The sequence below is a fragment of the Lytechinus variegatus genome, chromosome 11, assembly GCF_018143015.1.
Source record: "Lytechinus variegatus isolate NC3 chromosome 11, Lvar_3.0, whole genome shotgun sequence".
NCBI classification, from domain to species: domain Eukaryota; kingdom Metazoa; phylum Echinodermata; class Echinoidea; order Temnopleuroida; family Toxopneustidae; genus Lytechinus; species Lytechinus variegatus.
The window spans coordinates 11,956,920-11,979,258 of NC_054750.1; the positions used below are offsets into that span (position 1 = coordinate 11,956,920).

Sequence of the window (22,339 nt, forward strand, 5' to 3'; positions counted from 1 at the left end):
TTTGTGCTATTGTTGGAGTGTATTGCTGTTAAAAGATTCCATTTTACATTTTATACAGCACAGCAGCTGATTATACGCACATGCAGTAGCATCATATCATAGAGCTAATAGCTCTGTGATCATATGAATATATCTTTGGTGTACTATGAATACCACATATTTATCAATAACTTTCTTGGCCCGTATTCTAAAGTCAGGTTTCATTCAAACTCTGGTCAAACGTTGTGGTTTAACTATGGATAGCCAATTGTGACATAAACAGCAGAGGTTTGATTTACTAGCTCATTTGACTCTCAAAATCATTCTTACCTGTCTGGAAAGGATAAATTAGATAGTTGTCTTCACCATTAAATCATTAGGAATGAGCACAGTAAACATTAGAAACATACAATGTAAACAATATTTGGCTTCCCACAATTTTAGCACAGTGTTAGATCATGGTCTAAGTTAAAGGGGAAGTTCACCCTGAAGAAAAGTTTGTTGTAAAAATAGCAGAAAAAATAATAAAAAATATTGGTGAAGGTTTGAGGAAAATCCGTTAAAGATTAAGAAAGTTATTAGAATTCAAAGTTTTGGATTTGTGACGTCATATGCGAGCAGCATTCCTACATAGCGAATGGTAAAAAATCAATGAATTTCAAATTTTGTATGGTTCCTGATGACTTTATTTTGTTTTCTATCTATGATCGGGTGTGAAATGATTTGTCTATTGATATACAAAAGGCGCTGTAAAAACCATTTTCAATTTTCTGAGAAAATGACATTTCATTGATTTTTTTACCATTCGCTATGTAGGAATGCTGCTCGCATATGACGTCACAAATCCAAAACTTTTAATTCTAATAATTTTCTTAATCTTTGACGGATTATCCTCAAACCTTCACCAATATTTTTTATTAATTTTTCTGCTATTTTTACAATAAACTTTTCTTCAGGGTAAACTTCCCCTTTAAACTCAACTTCAGATTACGGGTCCATGACTCTGAAAGAGAATGAAATGCATATTATATAGAAAATATGATTGATTCGTTGTTCTACTGATGTATTTACACATTGATATGAGATATACATTTAGTCTGTATCAGACACAATCTTTATTGACATTGAGCAATATTATTGCATTCAGATATTATTGGGTTGAAACAATCAAATCATACCATTCACATTGTTCATGCATAATGTGAAAAAGACAATCAAATGTCAGTTTAACCAGTGGTTTAAGAATCATTTGGTTAAACAGTCATTTCTGTCATTATTTATCAATTCAGATTATACTGACAAATATACATTGTATGTGGGTGGTCATTAGGGCTAAAATTTATAAAAATGTGAGAACAATAAACTCAAACAAAAAAGAAATATCAATCAATGAAAATGACTGAAAAATTGATGATGAAAACCTATGAATTAGATAATGAACTTGGTAAAGTATTTGTTTGGTTTGGAGTTTTTGAATTTCATTTATTTTAGCCCTTGTCTTCATCCTTGTACGGTATTGTTATGTTGGTCAATAACATTTAATGGGCAATGTCTTACTGAAATAGAGAAGTAATTACCTTGCTGGTTGAAGATACAAAATTATCAGCCATACCTGAACTGAAAAATACAAATATTTAATGTACATGTTAGTGTATGTATTCTCAATCTCAGCCCTGTAACATGAACGTATATAGGCTTAGCAATTGATCATTAAGCTGATTTTTGAAGAATTGCTTGCATTGTTTATTATGATTGATCACTAGTAAACATTCTACCCTACGATCAATCACTAAGCTCTATGTTACAGGGTCTTGGTAGAGTATCAAGGAATTTTTTTCATGGAACACTGACTTTTTAAGAAAATTATTTATCCCTTTTTCTTCAAATGTTTAGTCATTACCTTACAGTCAAGTTAAATTAATTTATTTCTGATCCCTGTCTTACAAAGAGGATCAATTGTAACTCTATGGAAATCCATCAGTATCATAATTTTTTTTTCTACAGAAAACTTGCACAATGTTCGTTGTAAACAAAGAGAACCATAGTGAATTTTCAAGAAAGCAATGAATACATGAATATGTATCTAGTTGGAAATTATTTTGAAAACACATGCTATGTTGACGTTGCTGGCCGTCCATAGTTGTGATTGATCATCAATCGCAACTCTTTGTAAGACGGTGGACTGATGTATTATCCATATCATGTATATTTCTGATATCCATATGATAACATGTGGTTGGGATTGCTTATGTATACTTCCAGAATCTCTAATTCTGTATAGGAAAATATGTATCCATTTCTCTTCAAATATTTAATAATTACCATACAGTCAAGTTATTTCTGACTTTTATCGGTATGTATACCTTTCTGATATTCATATTGTAACATGTGGTTGGGAGTGTTTATGTATACTTTCAAAATCTCTAGTTCTGTAGAGGCATACTTAACCTTTTTTGGGGTTGGAAATACAAGAGTGTTTACTTTTAATTGTTGTATGGTTTTCATTACTTTTAATGTTTTGTAAATATTTTGTAATCTATAGATTGTGTGTGAATTAGAAGAGAACGAGATGAAGGAAATGAAGAGAAAGGGAAGAAGAGAAAGAGAAAGAAAGGGAGGAAGAAAAGAAAGAGAAAGGGATGAAGAAGAGAAAGGAAAGAAGGAGAGAAAGTTAAGATGAGAAATGGAAGAGAAAGAGAAGAAGATGAGGAAGGGAAGAAGACGAAAATGGCAGAAGAAGAGGTGGAAGAGAAAGGGAAGAAGAGTAAGACATACATGAGGAAAGAGGGAGGAGATCGTGAGAAAAAAGGAGAAAAAAAGCAATTCTATTAATTGTGGTGTACCACAGTTGTCACTCCTTGCTCCCTTGTTATATTTACTTTTTAATAAACTTGTTTTCAAAAATCGTCTAAATTATTCATTCTGTTCGCTTGGAACTCTAGCATATTTCTTCATTCTCATCGGGACCGGGCAGTGTAAAAACCTCAGAATTGAAACCGGTACATTTCTGGCTCATTAACTATCACTAAACAATACTCGATACAAATTTGTGGTGTACCACAATGGTCACTCCTTGGTCCCTTTTTATTTATACATTCTTTTTTTTTTATTAAATAAATTATGATTAATCTTCTAAATCTTTATCATTCATTTTGTTCATTGTTGACTCTAATAATTTACATCGGGACCGAGAAATGTAAAGAACGCAGAATTGAAACCAGTACATTTCTTGGTATCGGCTCATAAACTATCACCAAACAATTATTCGATACAGTTACTTCCAGGTGATAAAACACGGATAACGTCAACATTGACTGTGCCAAATAAACAACATTTAACATTTCTCCGTGTATATTTATTGACAGTTAATTATCCTGATAATTTTTGTGTCTATATTCTAAGGGGGTGTTTGCAAAAATCTTATTTGCAATCAATAGCAAATCTGTTGTGTAAATTTACATTTTATGTATCAATTGCATCTAAAGCAAATGAATGTTGCAAGTCGTAGGCCAACAATCAAGCGCAAATTTGCAATCGATTGCCACACTGAATATTGATTTTTGAAAACTAAAATGACTTAAATTTATTCTATGTTTCGTGCAATGCGCCATGGGATTAATCTTAAGAAAAAATTGGTGTCGAGACTAAAATCACTTTTATCAATTTTTACCCTTTTACAACAGATTCCCTTCTAGGGGAAACTTACACATATCGATCTAACAGAGTTTGAAATGAGTAATGGGGATAAACGCTCACTACCGCTCCCATACCAGCCGTAAAAAAATAATACATGATTTATAATTCCTAAATATCGGGATTCCTATGTTCCAACTATCTAAAAACGATTCAAAGTGTTTTTTGCCATTACACCACTCACTTTACCAAAAATATCTATACTAGTATCCATACCGATGCTATTCATATGACACCTTAAAAATCAATATCATACCTCTCTGACCACAATGGCACTTGGAAAAAAAATTATGCTAGTAATATAATATCTACATAGGCCCGACCTATTCCACTGTTACCAACAAACCTTTCTACTTAACAATGCACACAATTTGAACAGACACTTCAAACCGTGCTGCACATATCATTCATTTATTAGTTAAATAGTCCTACATAACCAGTGACTTTTAATCAAGGGGTTTCGGGGTGAGAATATGGCTTGAAAATTTAACAAGCAAAAAAAAATGAATAAATAAAATGAAATAAGTCAAATGTCGTCTGTCAAAACTGTCGGCGATTTCGTCTCTGAAAACTTTGACAAGCCCCCCCCCCCCCCAAAAAAAATAAAAATACTGTCTTCCTCCCCTTATTTTTTCTTGCTTTTGAAATTTAAGGTATTCCATCGAGCCCCTCCCCCTAACCCCCACCCCTGGCTAGGAGTATGTACCTATATGATAAATGTCCCCAGTGGCATAATCAAGGAGTATAACATTATGAATGGGGCAAAACTCTTAAAAAATCTTTGTAATTTCCCTTTCTTTCTATATTTCCTTCATTTTTCTCGTTTCTTATCTTTGGTTTTTATTTTATCCATTCTTTCATTCATTCATCATTACTATTTTAATATTACATTTTTTTTGGGGGGGGGCAGTGCCCTACATAGCCCCTCCACATATTCATGTCAGTATATACTGAAACGATCCATTCTTTAAAAAATACTGTAACTTTCGAAGCTATTTCTCTCCTTCCTCGCTTCTCTGGACAAATCATAAATCTTACTCCCTTCCAATATTTCTGTATATTTCCTTTTTTTGTTTTTAAAACGTGCCCGAAATCCGTTCTATTTTACAAATGATTAAGATTACTGTAATCTATGATTAAAAGAAAATTTATTTACCAAACTACCAGTCTAGCCTGGTGTCAACTTCATGTACATTAGGATCTTTAATTATCCCAGTTATGTACTGACCATCTTCTTAAGATATTACCCCGGGATATTACTCATTCAATGATTCCTCATGAGGTTCATTCGGTTTTCGTTGTTTATAACTTGAAAATGAGAATAAATAAATTGGATTCGGACTTGAATGGCATTGTTGCACAGTGCAGAATTATGTTAACACTTTGAAATAGAAATCCGGGCCCGCGAAACTGTTCCTGTAAGGTGAGGAGGAGGGGGAGGGGTGTCTGTCCATTAAAAAAAACAATTATATGATTCCTTTTTCGTTTTTGTACACGTTCATTGAAAACAAAATGTGAGGGGGGAGCTAGCCCCCTCTTGGTTCTTCGGCCCGGAAATAACAATCCTTAGCGACAATGTTCACGCAGAATGAATAAGTTTTCTAGAAAAAAGGGAATGTTAAAATTGCATTTATCGTTGAAAAGGGGCATTATGTTTTGTTATAATGACTGTAAACTTCAGTTTGATATTAACAGAGCTGCTTTGGATTACAAAACATTCCCGCTACGGTGTGCCGAAAGAGGGGTTGTGCAGCGGCGTAGCTTAGCGGATTCAGGAAACTATTTGTGAAGCGAACCGTCAGGATGAAGGCGAGAACGATACTCGAGAGCTTATTCCCGTCGAGGAGGAGGGACTCGTCGATGATGTTACCGATCACGAAGATGACGTAGGGCATCCAAGAAACCAGAAAGGAGATGATGATAAAAGAGAGACTGCGAGTGGCTTTACGGGCGGAAGCTTCAGATTCTCGTTTCCCGGGCTTTCTTTCAGACTGACAATGTCAAGAGAACAAAACGGGGGAAACAAAACATGAATTAATGAGCTTCAATGGATTTTGTGTATACGATATGAGGTAACCATGGTAATGGTCTGAACGATTTCTACGAAAGTTGCAATTTTTTTTCCTTCAATTTTTAGTATGTTTTTGGCTTGCTGTATAAGGTTTTTCAAATGCTTAACATGTCTGGTTTCATCGTATTTTTTTTCTTACTTGCTGTCATATATTTTACAAATGAAATACATTTCGATTTGGTACTTTTTATCTCCTTTCTTCTTATTTCATTTCCTTCTTGTGTGTGTGTGTTTGTGATGGTATTTTGTCCATCAATTCCTGTGCCAACCACGGCCCTTGGAAGCGGGGTGCTAAGGGTGCTGAAGCACCCCCAAAATTTTCCTCGGGGTGCTACATGTATTATTCTCCGCTTACGGTAGGCATCACCGCCCAGAATTCTGGGAGGTGTAAAAAAATAGATAAAATATAATACAAATTACCTACAATTTATAGTGAACACCCCCCTTTTTTTTGCTTGTCAATTCAATTCAGCACCCCAAGTAAAAAATCGATCCCAGGGCCCTGGGTTCAGCATGTCATAAAGAAGGATTATTATCAGATACATGTACATCCAAGGGCTGGAAGCTGGATCAGTGAGTGACAGCATGCACGAAGATGATAGATGTGGCATTTGTACATGACGCATGCATTACAAAAGGCTGCCCTGGTAACTGAATTAGGCCTGATTGCTATCAAAGCCCAAATACATGCAAAATGGTTTAGAGCAGAGAAGAAGATACTTTAATCTCTGCACTATTTTTCTTATTTGGCATTTGAATCCCCCAAAACGCGCATCGCGTCCTAATCCTGAACGAACAATTTTCAAACATTTTCCCGTTGGATTGTATAGTACTTATGGCGTAATGAGCCAAAACTTTTGAGGGGCAAGATATGGCGTATCGCACAAAATCAATAAAAAGTTAAATTTCGACATTTTAATTGAAAAAAAAAATCAAATTTTGTGATAGGTTTTGACATATTTAGAAAATAATTATATTTTATCCCCTCTTTCCCATTTTCTTTCCTTATCCTTTTTTTTTCTTTGGTCTTGAAAAATCCAAGACCCCATATCTGTATACCACTGATGACTATACTGTTTAATACAAAACTTCAATATTGAGAGGTAATCTGATGAGTAGAGAAAGAAGGCTCATAATTATCTCTGTGTTCAATGGATCATATATCGCATACACAGCAAAAACTGTGGTGTTAACCGGTGTACATAGAGGACCACACCAGTTATTTTACACCGGTGTTAAATTGGTGGTGTTAGTTTTACACCTACAGGTGTTATTACAACACCTTTGGTTGTTACATTTACACTCTTTGGTGCTATTTTCAATCTTTGGGGTGTAATTTTAACACCTCAGGGTGCGGTCCTCTATTAACACCAATTGGTGTCAGTTTTAACACCACAGTTTTTACCGTGTAAAAATTAAGCCAGATGTATGGAATACATGTTAATTAACGATTATAAAGTTATATACAAAACCATCTGGTAATTTTCAAGAACTCATACCAAATTGAATATATATTAAAAGCTCTTCCTTGCATCTTGTACATGACATAGGATTTGTATGTTGCAAGAAAGTTCTTGAGTTCAAGAAATAGATACTTTTTATGTAAAATGGCGATTTAAATCCAATGTTCATTTAATTCAAATGTTCGAAGAGCTTGAACCTTTTAGAGAAATTTCATCTTTATTACAATTTAGATTATTTAAACAGTTGATGTCTATTACATCTTTATATGCAACTTGTTATGTAACTTTATACGCACTGTGCTTCGAAAGAAATTGTTAAAGGAATATGAAGAATAGAGTACCTCTGAACGAGGAAAAGAAAAAAAAATCTGGTAATTTTCAAATTATACTCATAATGCTATTAGCATTTATTTTGGGACACGCTGTATAGTACAGCTTATGGAGACTAGGTCCTTTCTATTATTATCTATCATTGTTAATAATGATAATTACCACGATATAGATAATGTCAAAAATATACAAAAAATCACATTATCTGTATATCTATCTATCTATCTATCTAATCTATTTACTTATTCATTTTGTTTTATTACCCACGTTGGTCTCTTAAGTAAAAAACTGCTTTACAAGAACACAATTCAAAAGAGGAGAATAAACCATCATAATCATGAATAGCATATAGAAAAAATACCATGAACTATAAAACCATGTTTCAGATTTCTTTTAATCATCAGATATTAATCAAATCTGAATCAATGTCTCAGTAAACTTTTTTATCGCGAATTTATCTTACAAAAAAAAAACCACAATGCGGTTGAGCAGTACCAATCTTGGCGTCTTTTCTCATATCAATGTATCGGCATCAGCAGACAACTTCTTTTGTAAAACAGATTCGATACAAAAATAGAAGACAAAATAATAATAAGCAAATTATCGGGAAACCCTTTTTTCGGTTTCAGACATTTCAACTGTCATTGTCATCTTTTCCGTTAAAATTTTCATCTAATATAAGTGTTTTACGATAATCTTTGATTTTATCTGAAAATCAATTCAAACGAAAATGTATTTTCCAAAAACTGGATTCATCATAAGCATAGAATAGAATATTCATAATATCATACCTTTTCTTTGTGTCCTGTTTGCTGAATATCAGTGCTAGCTGTGCAGCTCGAGTCCGTGTCTCCTTTGGTGCCTGCATCATCGGACTTCACATCAAACCTGTCTTTCAGGCGTTGAGCTCCGAGGGAGGTCCTGATCTTGTAGAGGATTCTGGCGTAGAGAACGGTGATGATTACCAAGGGTACGAGGGTCATCAGGATCGGTAGGGACAACCCGACCATCCGAACAGGACTGCGACCATTAATCGGGGATGTGGCCTCAAATCCAAACAACGCAAACAGGATCCAAAAGACAAAAGCCACAACCCAAGGGATGGAGTTGAGGAGGCACGCCTTCCTGTTGCTTTTGCTCGTGAAGTGTTTGATAGGGTCATACGTCGCGCGGTGTCGGTCAGCGCATATGACAACGATGGTGATCACCGAAACACTCAGCAATCCCTCATTGACGCCGATGAAGATCTTGCAGAGTGGGGATCCACTTGGGGTACAATTCGTGACGAAAAAGACGACGAGAGAGAATCCGACCAATAAATCGCTGATAATGAGATTGATGATGAAGGAGTTGTTGTACGTCTGCAGTCGTTTCTCGACGAAGTATGCGACGATCATGACGATATTGGATGCGATGATGAGACACGCGTAGACAATTGTGAAAATGCCGCTGGCAACCCCTTTACCAGAAGGTGCTCCCGGCATATCAGGATAAAATGGAGGATAATCTGGCGTATCCGTCCCCGATAAACCATCAAAAGAAAGGTTATTCTGAAAATTATGACTCGACATGACTTTGGCTGAAAGTAAGAAAGCAATGAGAAAACTTCTCTCAAACGATTTTCTAAATTTCTTTTGTTGTATGTAACCCTTTTTAAAGGAAATCAATTACCGTAAAAGTAATGAAACTGATTGATTTGGTTTGAATTCCAAATTTAAGACGCATAGATAAAACATCCGAACATAATGCTAAGAAAATCGATGCCGCATTTTGAAATATTTGAAATATAAGCCTGCATCCATCCGTATCAGCCGGTAGAATGATGGACTTTGATAAGTTGAAGTCATCTGCGACTCCTGCGAGGCTCTGGGTGGGGTCAAAAGGGAAAGACTTCCAGCGGTTGTCACGTCATGTGACCCCTTTAGTTGACCAATGGCGAGAGACCATAGAGATAATACCGTGCTGACTGGTAAGAGTACATCTTGAAGGACGGCATAGCAAGAGCAACTATTTTGGAACTGGGCTGAAGAAAGCGGACTGTTTTTGCTGAGATTTTTAAGGTCAGTTTAGCCAAAAATATTGAATATCAACATTACAATTGATTTAATTGTGAAATTATCATTTTCACCATGAGAGGATGCAATATATACACACACATGCATAATATTTTTTACCCACTTATATATGCTTAATGGCAATTAAAGTTGTTCAGTGGCTAATTTTCTACATATGATATCAATAACAGCGATCTCAACAGGAAGGTGATTTCTTTTGTTTTGAACCTGTGTCGATCTGCAAATTAGATGTCACAAATTACATGGGGCATTTTTTCGATTTCATTCCTGCGGTAATTCATGGTATGTTATTACGATATGATTCTTATCATTGTGATTATATTTGAGAATTCCACGAGGTCGTAGTGAATTAATGCACTACGTACGCACAGAAATAATGATGATACTTGAAGGAAGAAATTGCTTTATTTGTTTACTTCATATTTTCAACCACTCTTATTTTTTGGATTTTATTGTGTATCAGAGTGAGTTATATTACTGATGCAATACGGTAGAAATAGAAGATTGGATCACCTAATGACCTCAGAAATAATTGTAATTACTTATAAATTTCATTGTGAATATTTTCTTTTATTGTTCAGCATTGAATTGATGTCTCCTTTTTCCCATATTTTGTAAAACTTGAGTAACACCAGGAAACAAAAACAAAATATACCACAGAAGATTCCTTTCAATACTTTGTGTGAAAACGTGTTTCATATTTATTGTCTAATGCAAAATTAAAATACATATATTAAAAAGCAAGACACTGTTCGTCATCGAGTTGTACATTGCTAAAACTCGATGGAGTTCTATTAGCCAGGTATATATATGTTGTAAACTTTGTAAGGAATATACATTTTTGTTTCACTCCAATTAACAGATTTGTAACCTCTGTTTCTGATACCACATACTTCAAAAAGTCGTGATAAAACTATTAAAGCAAAAAGTGTGACCAGATCCCGCTGGAATCGTCGATTAAATCGTTTTCCGCTAGTAATAAGAAAAAAAATACATGTAAAGGGACCATCACGTACTGGTGTTTTACACAGTAAAAATAATGTTTATTTATGTATACAACGCTGTTTACTATATGAACCTTACAATAGTTGTTTAAACGGTTTAAACAAGTGTTTACAAATCTTAAACAACAAAGTTTAATTTTTGAAATATTTAATTTCCAGTAAATGAAGCATTGTGTTGTAAGGTCCATAGTAAAGAGCGTTGTTTAAATTTTAAACGGTATTTTTACTGTGTAGCCAGTGTATATGCTGACATAATAATAATAATAATAATAATAGGTCCATTTATATAGCGCAGCTACTATGTGCATATACTCTACTGCGCTTTGATAATTGGTATCATATTATTACCCCGGCTGTAGCTGAGCCGCCATATTAATAGGCGCTAAAGCGTTCAAGGAAAAATCCTACCGGGTACCCATTCACCTCACCTGGGTCGAGTGCAGCACAATGTGGATAAATTTCTTGCTGAAGGAAATTACGCCATGGCTGGGATTCGAACCCACGACCCTCTGTTTCAAAGTCCGAAGACTAATCCACTGGGCCACAACGCTCCACATTCGTATGACAGGACTTTTCTAATTAAAATCAATTTTTTGAAAGAATTTTCTTTTTATAACAACACAATATACGAAGAAATCGAATTCTTTATACAAAAAAAAAGTCATTTTGTGTTGTGAACAAAAGAATTATCTTGTTATTTAGAATATAATGGTTGTATACTTGTATCTCCTCTCTTATTGAAATGTGGAAACGAAATAAAACTATATATACAAAATAATGAGTGACGGCTTGCCTAAGGTATGTCTACATAGCTATCTGAAACGATCAGCTTTGACAGATCCTTTACAAATTGACACGTCACGTCTTCATTAACAACATAGAAACATGAACATGTAGATAACAAATTACAGACATTTATTATTAAACCTATGTAAAATGAAACTACAAAATTGTTTCATTCCGCTTTGCACTCGATGATAAAAAGTGTTTAGGTTTTATTAATTTGCATTACACTTAAAATATATAGATATTTGTTTCCTCTCAATAATATTCCGACCATGACTGAAGATAATTATAAATATATTTATATTCAAACAATTTCACGTATTCATCAACACTTCCAAGTATTCATCAGTCATGTAGATTTCACCCATTCATCAATATCTAAGACGATACTACCACATATTCATTAATGAATGGATTGATGTCAGTTTAATTGGTTTGGTCTTTAAAAAATACGACCAAAAATAAAACAATAACTTTAATCAATTAAAACATGCATTTCGTTTGACTCTCTTTTAAATATTTTTTTTAGAAAATACTTACTTAATGTGTACACAATAGACAATAAAAAAATTTGACAGATATAGATTTAATGTCATAAAGTCACTCTAAATTATAAGCAGATAAAAGTGCATAAAGTTCTATGATTAATCTCTTCCTTTTATATACATCTTTTGTACATCTAAAATTACTCCCTAATATGAAATTACTCGTACTCCATTGATTCTTTTGTGATTTTACATGCTTTCCATGAATTCACTCTTAGCTATCGCCTATAATTTAATTATTTGTTGCCCAATTGTTTTTTCATATTCTTTTTTTTTGCCCAATTGTTTTTGTATTCTTTTAAATGAGAACAAAACTTTACTCAATTGATCGTGTTGACTATTTTCTATCAGAGTCACTGAGACTGAGCATCGAAAGAAAATCAACGCAAGTTAACATTTCGTAATAGAACATTTTTTTTAGACATTCCGATAAATCATGATCATACACACACTAGGCAATCCAATTGTTTAACAACTTTATTACTATAAATGCAATCAGTATAATATTATTTGGAGTACACTGATCGTCCAAACCTATTTTCTGAATAAAATAGTGGCCTATGAATATATTTTAATCCTTTAATCCTGTGTTACGTTACTTTTTGTTTTGGGGGTGATTATTATTAGCATCATAATTATTCTGATATTATTATCATTCCTGTGATTCTTGTTATCGTAGTAGTGGGTGTATAGTAGCCTTGTCATCATCAAATTGTTACGTTATAATTCATTACTCTTATTTTCATGATCATAATCATGATTATCGTCATTGTCACCAATCGTTGTCATAGCAATAACTAATCACCACTTTTCATACCCGCTGTAAATTTTCCCGATTTATTTGAAAAATGTGCGATGCAGTTATAAAGCAGAATGCTGGTTTGCAAAATAAGGCACCTCCGTGAAGTGCCAAGTGGTCAATATTATTAAATAGACCCGGGTGAACCTGTGTTACTTTCAGACATAAAAGAAGGCACAAGGGGTATATGCCAAAATATTCAATGGTTAGGGAAGGATTTGGGTAGTTTATTATTTTAATTCATCTTTCCACTCGTTTATTTTTAGACCTACATAGAGTTTCGACATAGTTATAATTTCACATTAACAGTGTATTTTTTCCAGTTGCTGTTTCGAGAAACATTAATAGACATTTAAATATCATGGCATGTAAAAAAATCGGCTCCCGGTAAAAAAGCTACAATCTGCGCCCCTCTATATTATCTGGTGCCAGGGGGGGGGGGGGGCTACAACAATCGCCCCATGCAGAGGTTATTTTGATTGTCATTGTTTACTGTAAAGTTGACTTTTCTTCATATTTTCATCACTTTCTTCCCTTCCCCTGAAAATGTCACTTGGGGTACGTGCCACATTCGACCCCCATTAAGAATATCTCTATGACCCCACCCCCGTAAAAAGAAAAAAACGTCACTGCAGTATCCGAGCATTGTGCGTTATGAAAACACAGAAACTATAACACGTTGATGAACGAACATGAACAAAGACAATTTATAACTTCAACTACCCAATTCCGTGATTGGTATGGTTAGAAACTATCTCAAGCATACTTCTACTCATACCCATCAGCCTCATGCATGCCACGTACAAATTAAAATACATGTAAGTATAAACTATAAAGTATCTTGATTTACAGTGATTGCAGAAAACAACAACTAAATTCACAAATAATCATTTGATCAATAAATTTTGATCAATAAATAAATGTAGAAATTACACAAAAATGAACAGTATACGAGTGCTATACAAGAAAAATCAATATTTTCAGTTCGCCTTCGTCATATTAAGATTCGGACCTAGATACCACTAGGTCTATAGGTAAAAGTTATAATGAGTTCCATGCCGCTTAAATTCAATTTGTACAAAGCAATTTGTTCATAATTTACACTCAGCCGAAACACCAATTCGCCTAATATCCGATTCGGCTAATCCCATTCGGTCCAACTGCCTTGGGCTCATTACAAAATGGTAACTACACAAAATATGAATTGTACCAAATAATTTTTGGCACTGTCGTTAGACGTTCTTAAACGTTAACAAAATTGATTTCGCCCACCGGGAAAAAAAACTTATATAGAAATTACATTATTCGATTTTAGACCTTGCAGCATAGGCTGATTTTAATAGCATGGATAAAAGGACTTCGTAATTACTGAAATACAAAATAAAAAGAAACCTGTTGTCACATATAAGAAAAAACAACAACAACATATGCTTACACATTCCTTAAAAATTATTTATATCATGTTCATTATTTACCACAATTTATTGTATATTATTGATTCAGCCTTTAATTTGAAAGTGATGAAGTGAAAAATCTAATAAATTCATAAATTGCCTGAAGTTTTCTTTCTCGAGATTTTAGCGCGAAGTAAAGAGAATTGAGGCAATCGTCACCAGGACAAAGGTCAATGATACAAGGGGTTTTATGCTTGTAGCGGAACCACCACCGTCTCCTACCGTTGGCGAAGATGGAGTTGCTGTAAGAAATAATAATAAAAAAATTGAAAAAATGAAGATGAGTTTGGAGGGAAACACGAGTCAGTCTAAATTTTGGATGAAGATACAACCTTGTAGATTTGAATTTAGAGCTGAAATATTTGACGTGATGGCGAAATATTTGATCTTGCCATATCGACGTCATACAGCGTTACTCACTGACGCAAATCCTTGCGTCTCATCTATTCTTAGGGGGGGGGTGATTGTTCCATCCCCCTGAACAGTAGGTGTGACGTAAGGATTTACGCCAGTGGCGTTACTTTATTGACATGGTGAGAGAATGATGGAGGCGACTTATAAAAAGTTACATGTTGACATAGCAAAATAATGATCTTGTCCTTAGCGAGTTTCCGCGACTTTAACAGGGACGGATTCTGAAAGTGCCCCCAAATCACAATAAAAATAGCTCTTTGACGAAAATTGGAGAACCAGAACAACTGATCGTCATATATTAAGATTCAGAACCGACGAGAAATTAAAAATATGTCGTTTGTCTAGAGCCCAGGACGACACTGCTGTTTTTCGACAAAGGTTGCTATGTCAAGAAGGGCTTTTTGAAATAGATTTTCAACGTTCCAGAAAGCGTCTGTCTAGTGTTGTGAAAACTCGTTAATGAAGCTGTCAAGTCTACATGGCTATCTCGCCAAATAGATGGCACTTTAAAGATCCTGTTCTTTTACGTCTTATTAGCTGCTCTACAGAATTATGCATTCTTGATGGAAACACAGCAATAAGTGGATATGTCTTCTTTACTATTTTATTCGTGGTAATCTCTTAAAAACAACGTCAGTAATGTATTTCCAGGTTATAATTTATGAAAAAATATGGCAATGGTATTTTCCATCTCGCTTGCACATAAAAATTACATTTCTAATAAGAAATATAAATGGATAAATAACATCTAACAACTTCAAAGCAGGGTTAAGAAAAAAAAGTAATGTTAATTAGTGACGGAATGAGTCAAAATTTTGAGGGGCGCACATGGCGTGTGTCGCAAGAAATGTGATTGAACGAAGCAAGCTAGAAAAACTTGTGACATTTTCTTGAAAATGAAAATTAATGTTGTGGTTTTAACAAATGATATCATATTTCACCCTCTTTTAGTTGGTGAAAGCAATGATTTTAGTTTGAAAGAAACGGGACATGCAGACAATACAAACAAATCTTTGAGGGAAAATAAAACGATGTGATGAAAGTTTTATAAATATGGATGATTAAGTAGACACTGTGCTTAACATGAATTGTGGTACAAACGTCAGAATGGTGTGATTTAAGAAATACAAACTACAGTCAAGACATAGTTGATAGACACCGATTATACAACATTCTATAATGAACACTTCTGAATAATTTTTCGGACCTCGTTGCAAAAAAGAATACTGGGCTCTTACTAACATTGGCATCAATGAATGTTGTTCAGGCTATAAGGTCTTATTGATTATATTTCCTAAACAACATCCGTGGCCCTGTAAACGTTATTAATATTCTGAAATAGTAAAATCCTGTGCCACGCAATTTATGTAGATAATCGTCGTCATCAGTTTTTTAAACAATTACAAAGACAACATATAGAAATTATATAGAACATAATGCATACTCACGAATGAAAGATAAGTTATGATGGTGAAAGTTAAAGGTTTGATTGAATTAGAAGAGTTTGGAGAGGAATATGTGGAGAACGATGAATACGGTTAGGAGAAGAGATAAGTTAGATGACACAAGACGGGTTCCAGCATCTGTCAAGGTGAAAAAAGATGGACAATATACCATAATACCGTTATGACTAAATGCTTTATCGCGCCATCATTTTTAGCGTATGGAGCTTGAAGCTAGAAAGTGGCGTAATGACCCCCTCCCCAAAAAATACTAATTATGGGGCGCAACATATGAGGTGTAATAAAAAAAGTCAGGAGTTAGCAATTATTGTTTTTAACTTTTAAAATTAGACTAGAACTATGAGATTGATATTAAGATAATATTCAGAAAAGTCCTTCATATTTTACCATTTTCCTTTTAATTCTTTCTCCTATACTCTTATACCGTGGTCTTGGAGATTTTTTTTAATTCCATTGCCCCCTCCTCTTTCTTCTTCCCCTCTCTGTTCTTAAATCACTTGATAAAATGCTGCTCCCAGTTGAGTCGCCCCTCCTAATTCAAATCTTGGCTATGTGTTTTTTTTGCGATTATCCAAGCGTGGCTTCAAATTCTGAATAGTGCTTTCCAAATATCAGGATTCAAAATTATAAAGAATGTATCATGAACAAGCTTGTTTAATGAATTACTGCATTTTTTCTTTCAATACTAGACGTCATTCACTGACCATGCAAATAAGATATCCAGATCAAATTCACACACATGTATTCACCCCATTTGATTAAATACAAAATGGAAAACATCATTATTAACATTGGAAAGCAATTTGTTAAATAGATAGCAAACATAAAAATTGTATAAACATGAAGAATTAAAAAAAATCAATATCACTTCAAAGTATATTAATAACAAAAAAAAATAGAAAGAACACAATTATCATATAAAGGCTTATGAACCTTAAGGTAGGCCCTAATTCAATTGCGTAGCAAATTTTAATATGATAATTAAGGAAAAGATGGAAAAATGAATATTCAAAGGTCAAGTCCAACCCTGGACAAGATAAAGATGGACAGAAAAAAAATATATCACTAAAAATCACTAACATCACATCGGGTGTAAAATAAGAAAATGTTTTAGAAAAATATAGTTCCACTAGACCCTGAACGTGTAACATACTTGTTATTAGTTTCTTGGAACTTATTGCGACTCAGTCGTCAGCCTTTTTAATAACAAAGGTTAGAACATTTTGAATATTTCATAAATTGTAATAAACAAAAGTAGTGCGTGTGTGACATCATCATCTTATCTGTGTGCAAGTATGAATTGTGAAAACAAGCGAAAAATTAAATTTGCTCTACTTTCTTATTTTACATCCAATATCTATGGAATTGGCATTGGTAAGTTTGATTGATTTCCCTTTGTTTACATTCTAATCAATCTTTAAATTTGTTTGGGCGGACTTTACCTTTAAAAGTACGAACATTATCGCAATCGCGACAAGATTTGAATACACGTTTCATTCAACATGTTCAATGATATTTGCATTCAGTAAGATTTAAAGGAGACTAACATGCAATTAAATAAAATGAATCACATTCAAGGTTGAAGAAATTATGGATATAGTTGAAGTTTTGTTACAAGAGAGAAACGAGAAAGTCATGTGCAAAGCAAAGAATTAAAAAATTCAATATCACTGCAAAGTATATTAATAACAAAAAAAAAATAGAAAGAACACAATTATCATAAAGGCTTATGAATATTAAGGTAGGCCCTAATTCAATTGCATGGAAAATTTTAATATGCAAAGAAAAGCAGTGCATTATAGCTTTAATGAATATAATTATTTCAATGGGATAATGGAGACACTTTGAAATTTCAAAGATTCAAATTTAATCCAGAGGGGCTGTGGGCAGTGACCAGCCGAACGTTAGACTTAGCTTTAAACGTTGCGGATTTGAATTTGAAGCGAAATGATTTGAATTTAAATCTTTGAGGCTAAAATTTAATAACTAGGATTGAAAACAGATCCAATATTCTGCGGATGAATATTCACAGCCGGTAAAAGAGTACTTACTGCAAGCCTTGATGCACGTTTTGCCTGTTACCATGGGTGTGCGTCCATGGAACTGTGGCATGCCACCATCATTCACAACACCAAAACCATCACCAGGTACTGGTAACAGAAGTTTGGCACAACCACTATCTTCGTCAGTGAATTGGAAATCCTAAATAATGAAAAAAATAATAATACTGTGGTTTATACATGTAGAAAGTTGAAGAAATGTAAAAGCGAGCATAACTTTGTGGGGGAAAATACAGTTTGGCTATAAAATGACACTTTTGATTTGATAGTACTGGTAGCTATAAAGAGCAACTCAATGATAATTTTAGACCTTTGATCAAAATATATAAGACTATAGAACTGAAATGTTACATTATGGCAGGGGTGGATCCAGGATTTTCCAAATAGGGGGAGGGGGCACATTTCCCGAGGAAAATTTGACACGCTAAAAAAAGGTGTTTTTACAAAATATTGAAGGTAATTTCGTCCACGTAATGTTTGACAAGCAAAAGAAACAAAAAATATGAACAACATTTTCCCATTAAAAATATATATGCTGTGATTTGCAAAGGGGGTGGGGGTGGGGGGGTGGGGGTAGAGGGAGCACACTTGTGTGAAAGGGGACACCCCTGGATGTGCCCCCTGGACCCGCCAGGGGGGACACCCCCCGGATGTGCCCCCTGGACCCGCCAGGGGGGACACCCCCCGGATGTGCCCCCTGGACCCGCCAGTGCATTATGGGTAATAAACCGGCAACTATTCGAGTATAGTTCAGAAAGTGGAGCTCATCGTTTAGAAGTAGCCTTGACACTTTAGCTTTGAAAACAAAAGTTCTTACGTTTCTGTCGCCTGTGTTTCGGAGGCGGTTGAACTTGGCATTAAGAATTCCGTTGACGTAGGAAGTCATGTCCCTATCGATAGTCAAGCCACTGCTATCGCTATCCTCAACCACGGCTGACGCAACTTTCCCTTCGAGTTGGTAGTCTCTTATCTGCACCATGCTACTGTCATCCACCCAGACGAGGATAGCATCAGATCTGACCTAAAATGGAGTTTGAAATAAACTCATAAATACACGAGCACAGAATTATAAAGTGACATGATACTCTATTTTCTCATACATGGTTAAAACAAAGTTATAATACAACCTGTAAAGGCAGTAAAACAAGGATTTTGTTGTGCTACATTAACTGGTAGGCCCTATTGTTCCAAAATTCAAACTAATGTTTTTAAATTCAGTCAGCAATCTTCAACAATCAATAAAAAATCATAACACGTACCACTCTTTAAATGTAAAAAAAATTGGTCAAAAACTTCTAAACAATTGATCAATTCACATAGTATAGTAAACCATGTCATTAAAAAACGTTCCATTCTGTCTATTTGAAAGTGGCTAAATTTTATCACTTTACATCCGATTTAATTTTCAGTGTGATGTTTATTTGATTACTCTTCCTATTGAAACCAACTTATTGGGAGGTGGGAACGGGTGTTTAATTAATAATGAAAAGAGCAGTACACATACACCCATCTGATAAATGTGACGCCCCATACTCCATGAATTTATAAGTAAAATACAAAATCTTTGCAAGTACTTTCAGCGGCTTACCATATCACCGTTACTTGAGAAGCCGACAGCTGTCCACTGGTTCGCCTGTAACGGTGTGTTGATTGTGACGTCATAACTATCGGTGTCTTCCATAAACTCGATAGTGACCCTCATGTCGCATCGAGGCCCACTTCCCTGGCAATTCGATCCCATCACCACTTCTTCTGTGATGCATCTATTAGAAACAGCTTCCGGATCCACTGTGAATGATTAAAATATAGTTATATTCGTGACACTGGCATATATATGGGGGGGGGGGTGGATGCCAATTTCACTGTAAAAAATGAAGTGCTAATTCAGCACTTACAGTGCTTGTATATTGACTGCACTGTAAGTGCAAAATTAGCACTTCACTTTTTAGTGTTCTTTCATGACCAAGAAAAAAAGGATAAAATGATATGTGATGTCTTGAGGGTGAAGAAAAAACCCTTAAAGGTGATGTCACATTCCTTTCAACTGAACTAAAGGGTTATTAAAGAGTAACATGGATCAATTCTTTTTTAAATGGTCTTTTTCAATCCTTCTTACCTTTCTCTCTTTTCACCTTTTTCATTTCCCTTTTTTACTATTTGAAAAATCATATTGGGCGATCGCCCCTGCCCCCACGCCCCCCCGTGTAAAGTATCCCCAAGGTTCGTTCTATTTTTTCAGTGCGTTGGCAAGTGACTGTTAAAACGACTCAACATGCTGGTAGGACGAACAACAACACGATTCATATTATTGTAGACAAGAAAAACCGTCTTTTCTAGGGATTTATTTATTTGTCAGCGGAACAACCGATGGAACGTAGATTGAAGATTTTCGTCTAACCATCGGAATTAAGAGAAACTGCGGGTGAATTTGAAAAACTATAAAACAAATCAAAGAATAATGGCCCACTTACTGTAGAAATTGAGGCTTGGGATGAGACCGCGCTGGTCTTGGGCCGTACCGTGGTACTTGAGTTCATCCTTGCGGTAGAACATGTAGTCATTGGTCTGACAGAACTCTATACCACTGGGAGGGACGTGGACATAACGACCGAATTCCTGTCCTCGAGCCCAAATGGTCATCATCGGAGCATTGTTGGCGATGGAATGGTCAGTCAACTCAGTCGCTATTTTTGTGGGAGAATAAAGTCATGGTCCTTTTATCATTATTGGTTATTATCATCTTCATCATCATCATCATCATCATCATCTCATCATCATCATCATCATCGTCACCATCATCATCATCATCGTCGTTGTCGTCATCATCATCATCATCATCATCATCATCATCTCATCATCATCATCGTCACCATCATCATCATCGTCGTTCTCGTCACCATCATCATCATCATCATCATCATCATCACCATCATCAATATCACATCTACAACCATGCATCATCACCATTGCCACCACCACCACCGTCACCCCCAATATCATCATTAGGGAGTTTTTTGCTTTTACTACGCGGAGACTCTCTCCAACGCACCGTTTCCTTTGAAAATGCAATTAAAATCACAATAGAGGTCCGAGAGCCTTTTGTCGAAAGTAGGTGGACTGGGACACCAGTCCGAAGATTTGCCGCGGAAGAAGAATATTGCAAATATGTCGTTGTCCAGAGTCAAGAGATTCCGATGCTGTCACGGTCCACAAACTTTCGACAAAAGCTTCTCAGCTTTCCATTGAGAATTGGTGAGTTTTAGAGAGTTTCCTCCTAGGAAATGCGAAAAGCTTGGATATCACCACCACCCTCACTACTACCACTACCGCTACCACCAACCACTACCATCCTCACCCCTCTCACTCCTTACCCTCAAGTTTCTTCCTGAAGATAATTCGAGTCCAACCATTACTCCACTGGACACCCATAGCAGCCTCCAAGCTGTCCATACCTCCGTAGAAAGAATCAAGGCGGGGCGTTGAGCGGTCACGTGTGTAGTAGTCATGGATACGGGTTAGGTTGTCATGGGTTACCATACCAATAGTGATATCCATGCAGTCCATAGGATGCAGACGACTTCCTGGTAAGTCACAAAGGAAAAATAATAATAATTTTATATCATAACTTTTCAAATAAAACTAGAGAATACCAAGTTTGGTAGAGTAGATTATATCATTACCATTATCATTGTCATTATTACCATTATCATTAATATTATCCTTATTATTATCATTATTCCTCTAAACAGGATCAAGTCCATATTTTTCTTGAATAACTTTGCTCTAACAAAAAGCACCAAGTAATTTTAAGTGCAACTAAGAACTTTACACTACTAATGTATAAGAGTCTTTATCATCAATCTGGTTGTTCCCAAGATAACCGCCTTCTGAATGTCGTACATCCAAAAATGAGGAGAGATCTTGGTTAAGCAGGCTTGGTTATTATCATTATCATCATCATTATTATTATTATTACTACTGTTATCATCATCATAGTCATTATGACCATTATCGTTATTATACCATATACAACCCTCTTATGTCTATGGCGTCGAATTTGACTAAAAAAACGCGTCAGTGGGGGAAAAATCTGATCTTAGTTAAAGTGATTCAGATTCATTACTAAAAATGAAAGGTACTAGCTCAGAATTACTAAATGGGATGAAAAAATAAATATCTTATATACTCTGGAAATCTTCATGG

General features: G+C 35.0%; 2 protein-coding genes across 4 annotated transcripts in view; both read right to left on the reverse strand.

The window, feature by feature from the left end:
• Window positions 1-4,691: 4,691 nt before the first annotated feature.
• On the reverse strand, window positions 4,692-9,180 carry LOC121424441 (trace amine-associated receptor 8a-like). Its single transcript, XM_041620125.1, has 2 exons — window positions 8,328-9,180; window positions 4,692-5,663 (listed from the first exon to the last, which is right to left on the reverse strand). Exons 1-2 carry the CDS (start codon window positions 9,105-9,107, stop codon window positions 5,361-5,363), a joined length of 1,083 nt encoding a protein of 360 aa, XP_041476059.1. The 5' UTR covers window positions 9,108-9,180; the 3' UTR covers window positions 4,692-5,360.
• A 2,037-nt stretch (window positions 9,181-11,217) lies between these two features.
• The window catches only part of LOC121423613, a 48,216-nt gene continuing 37,094 nt past the window's right edge, over window positions 11,218-22,339 (reverse strand). Inside the window, exons 12-18 of one of the 3 annotated variants that reach the window (XM_041618997.1) lie at window positions 21,508-21,717; window positions 20,608-20,820; window positions 19,725-19,924; window positions 18,954-19,157; window positions 18,128-18,278; window positions 16,062-16,196; window positions 14,363-14,441 (exon numbers count right to left, since the gene is read on the reverse strand). In XM_041618997.1, coding sequence (XP_041474931.1) covers window positions 16,108-16,196; window positions 18,128-18,278; window positions 18,954-19,157; window positions 19,725-19,924; window positions 20,608-20,820; window positions 21,508-21,717 — 1,067 coding nt within the window. In that variant the 3' untranslated portion in view covers window positions 14,363-14,441; window positions 16,062-16,107. Of the gene's footprint in view, window positions 14,442-16,061; window positions 16,197-17,229; window positions 17,273-18,127; window positions 18,279-18,953; window positions 19,158-19,724; window positions 19,925-20,607; window positions 20,821-21,507; window positions 21,718-22,339 lie in introns of all 3 variants that reach the window. The other 2 variants (XM_041618998.1, XM_041618996.1) reach the window with 2 other exon arrangements.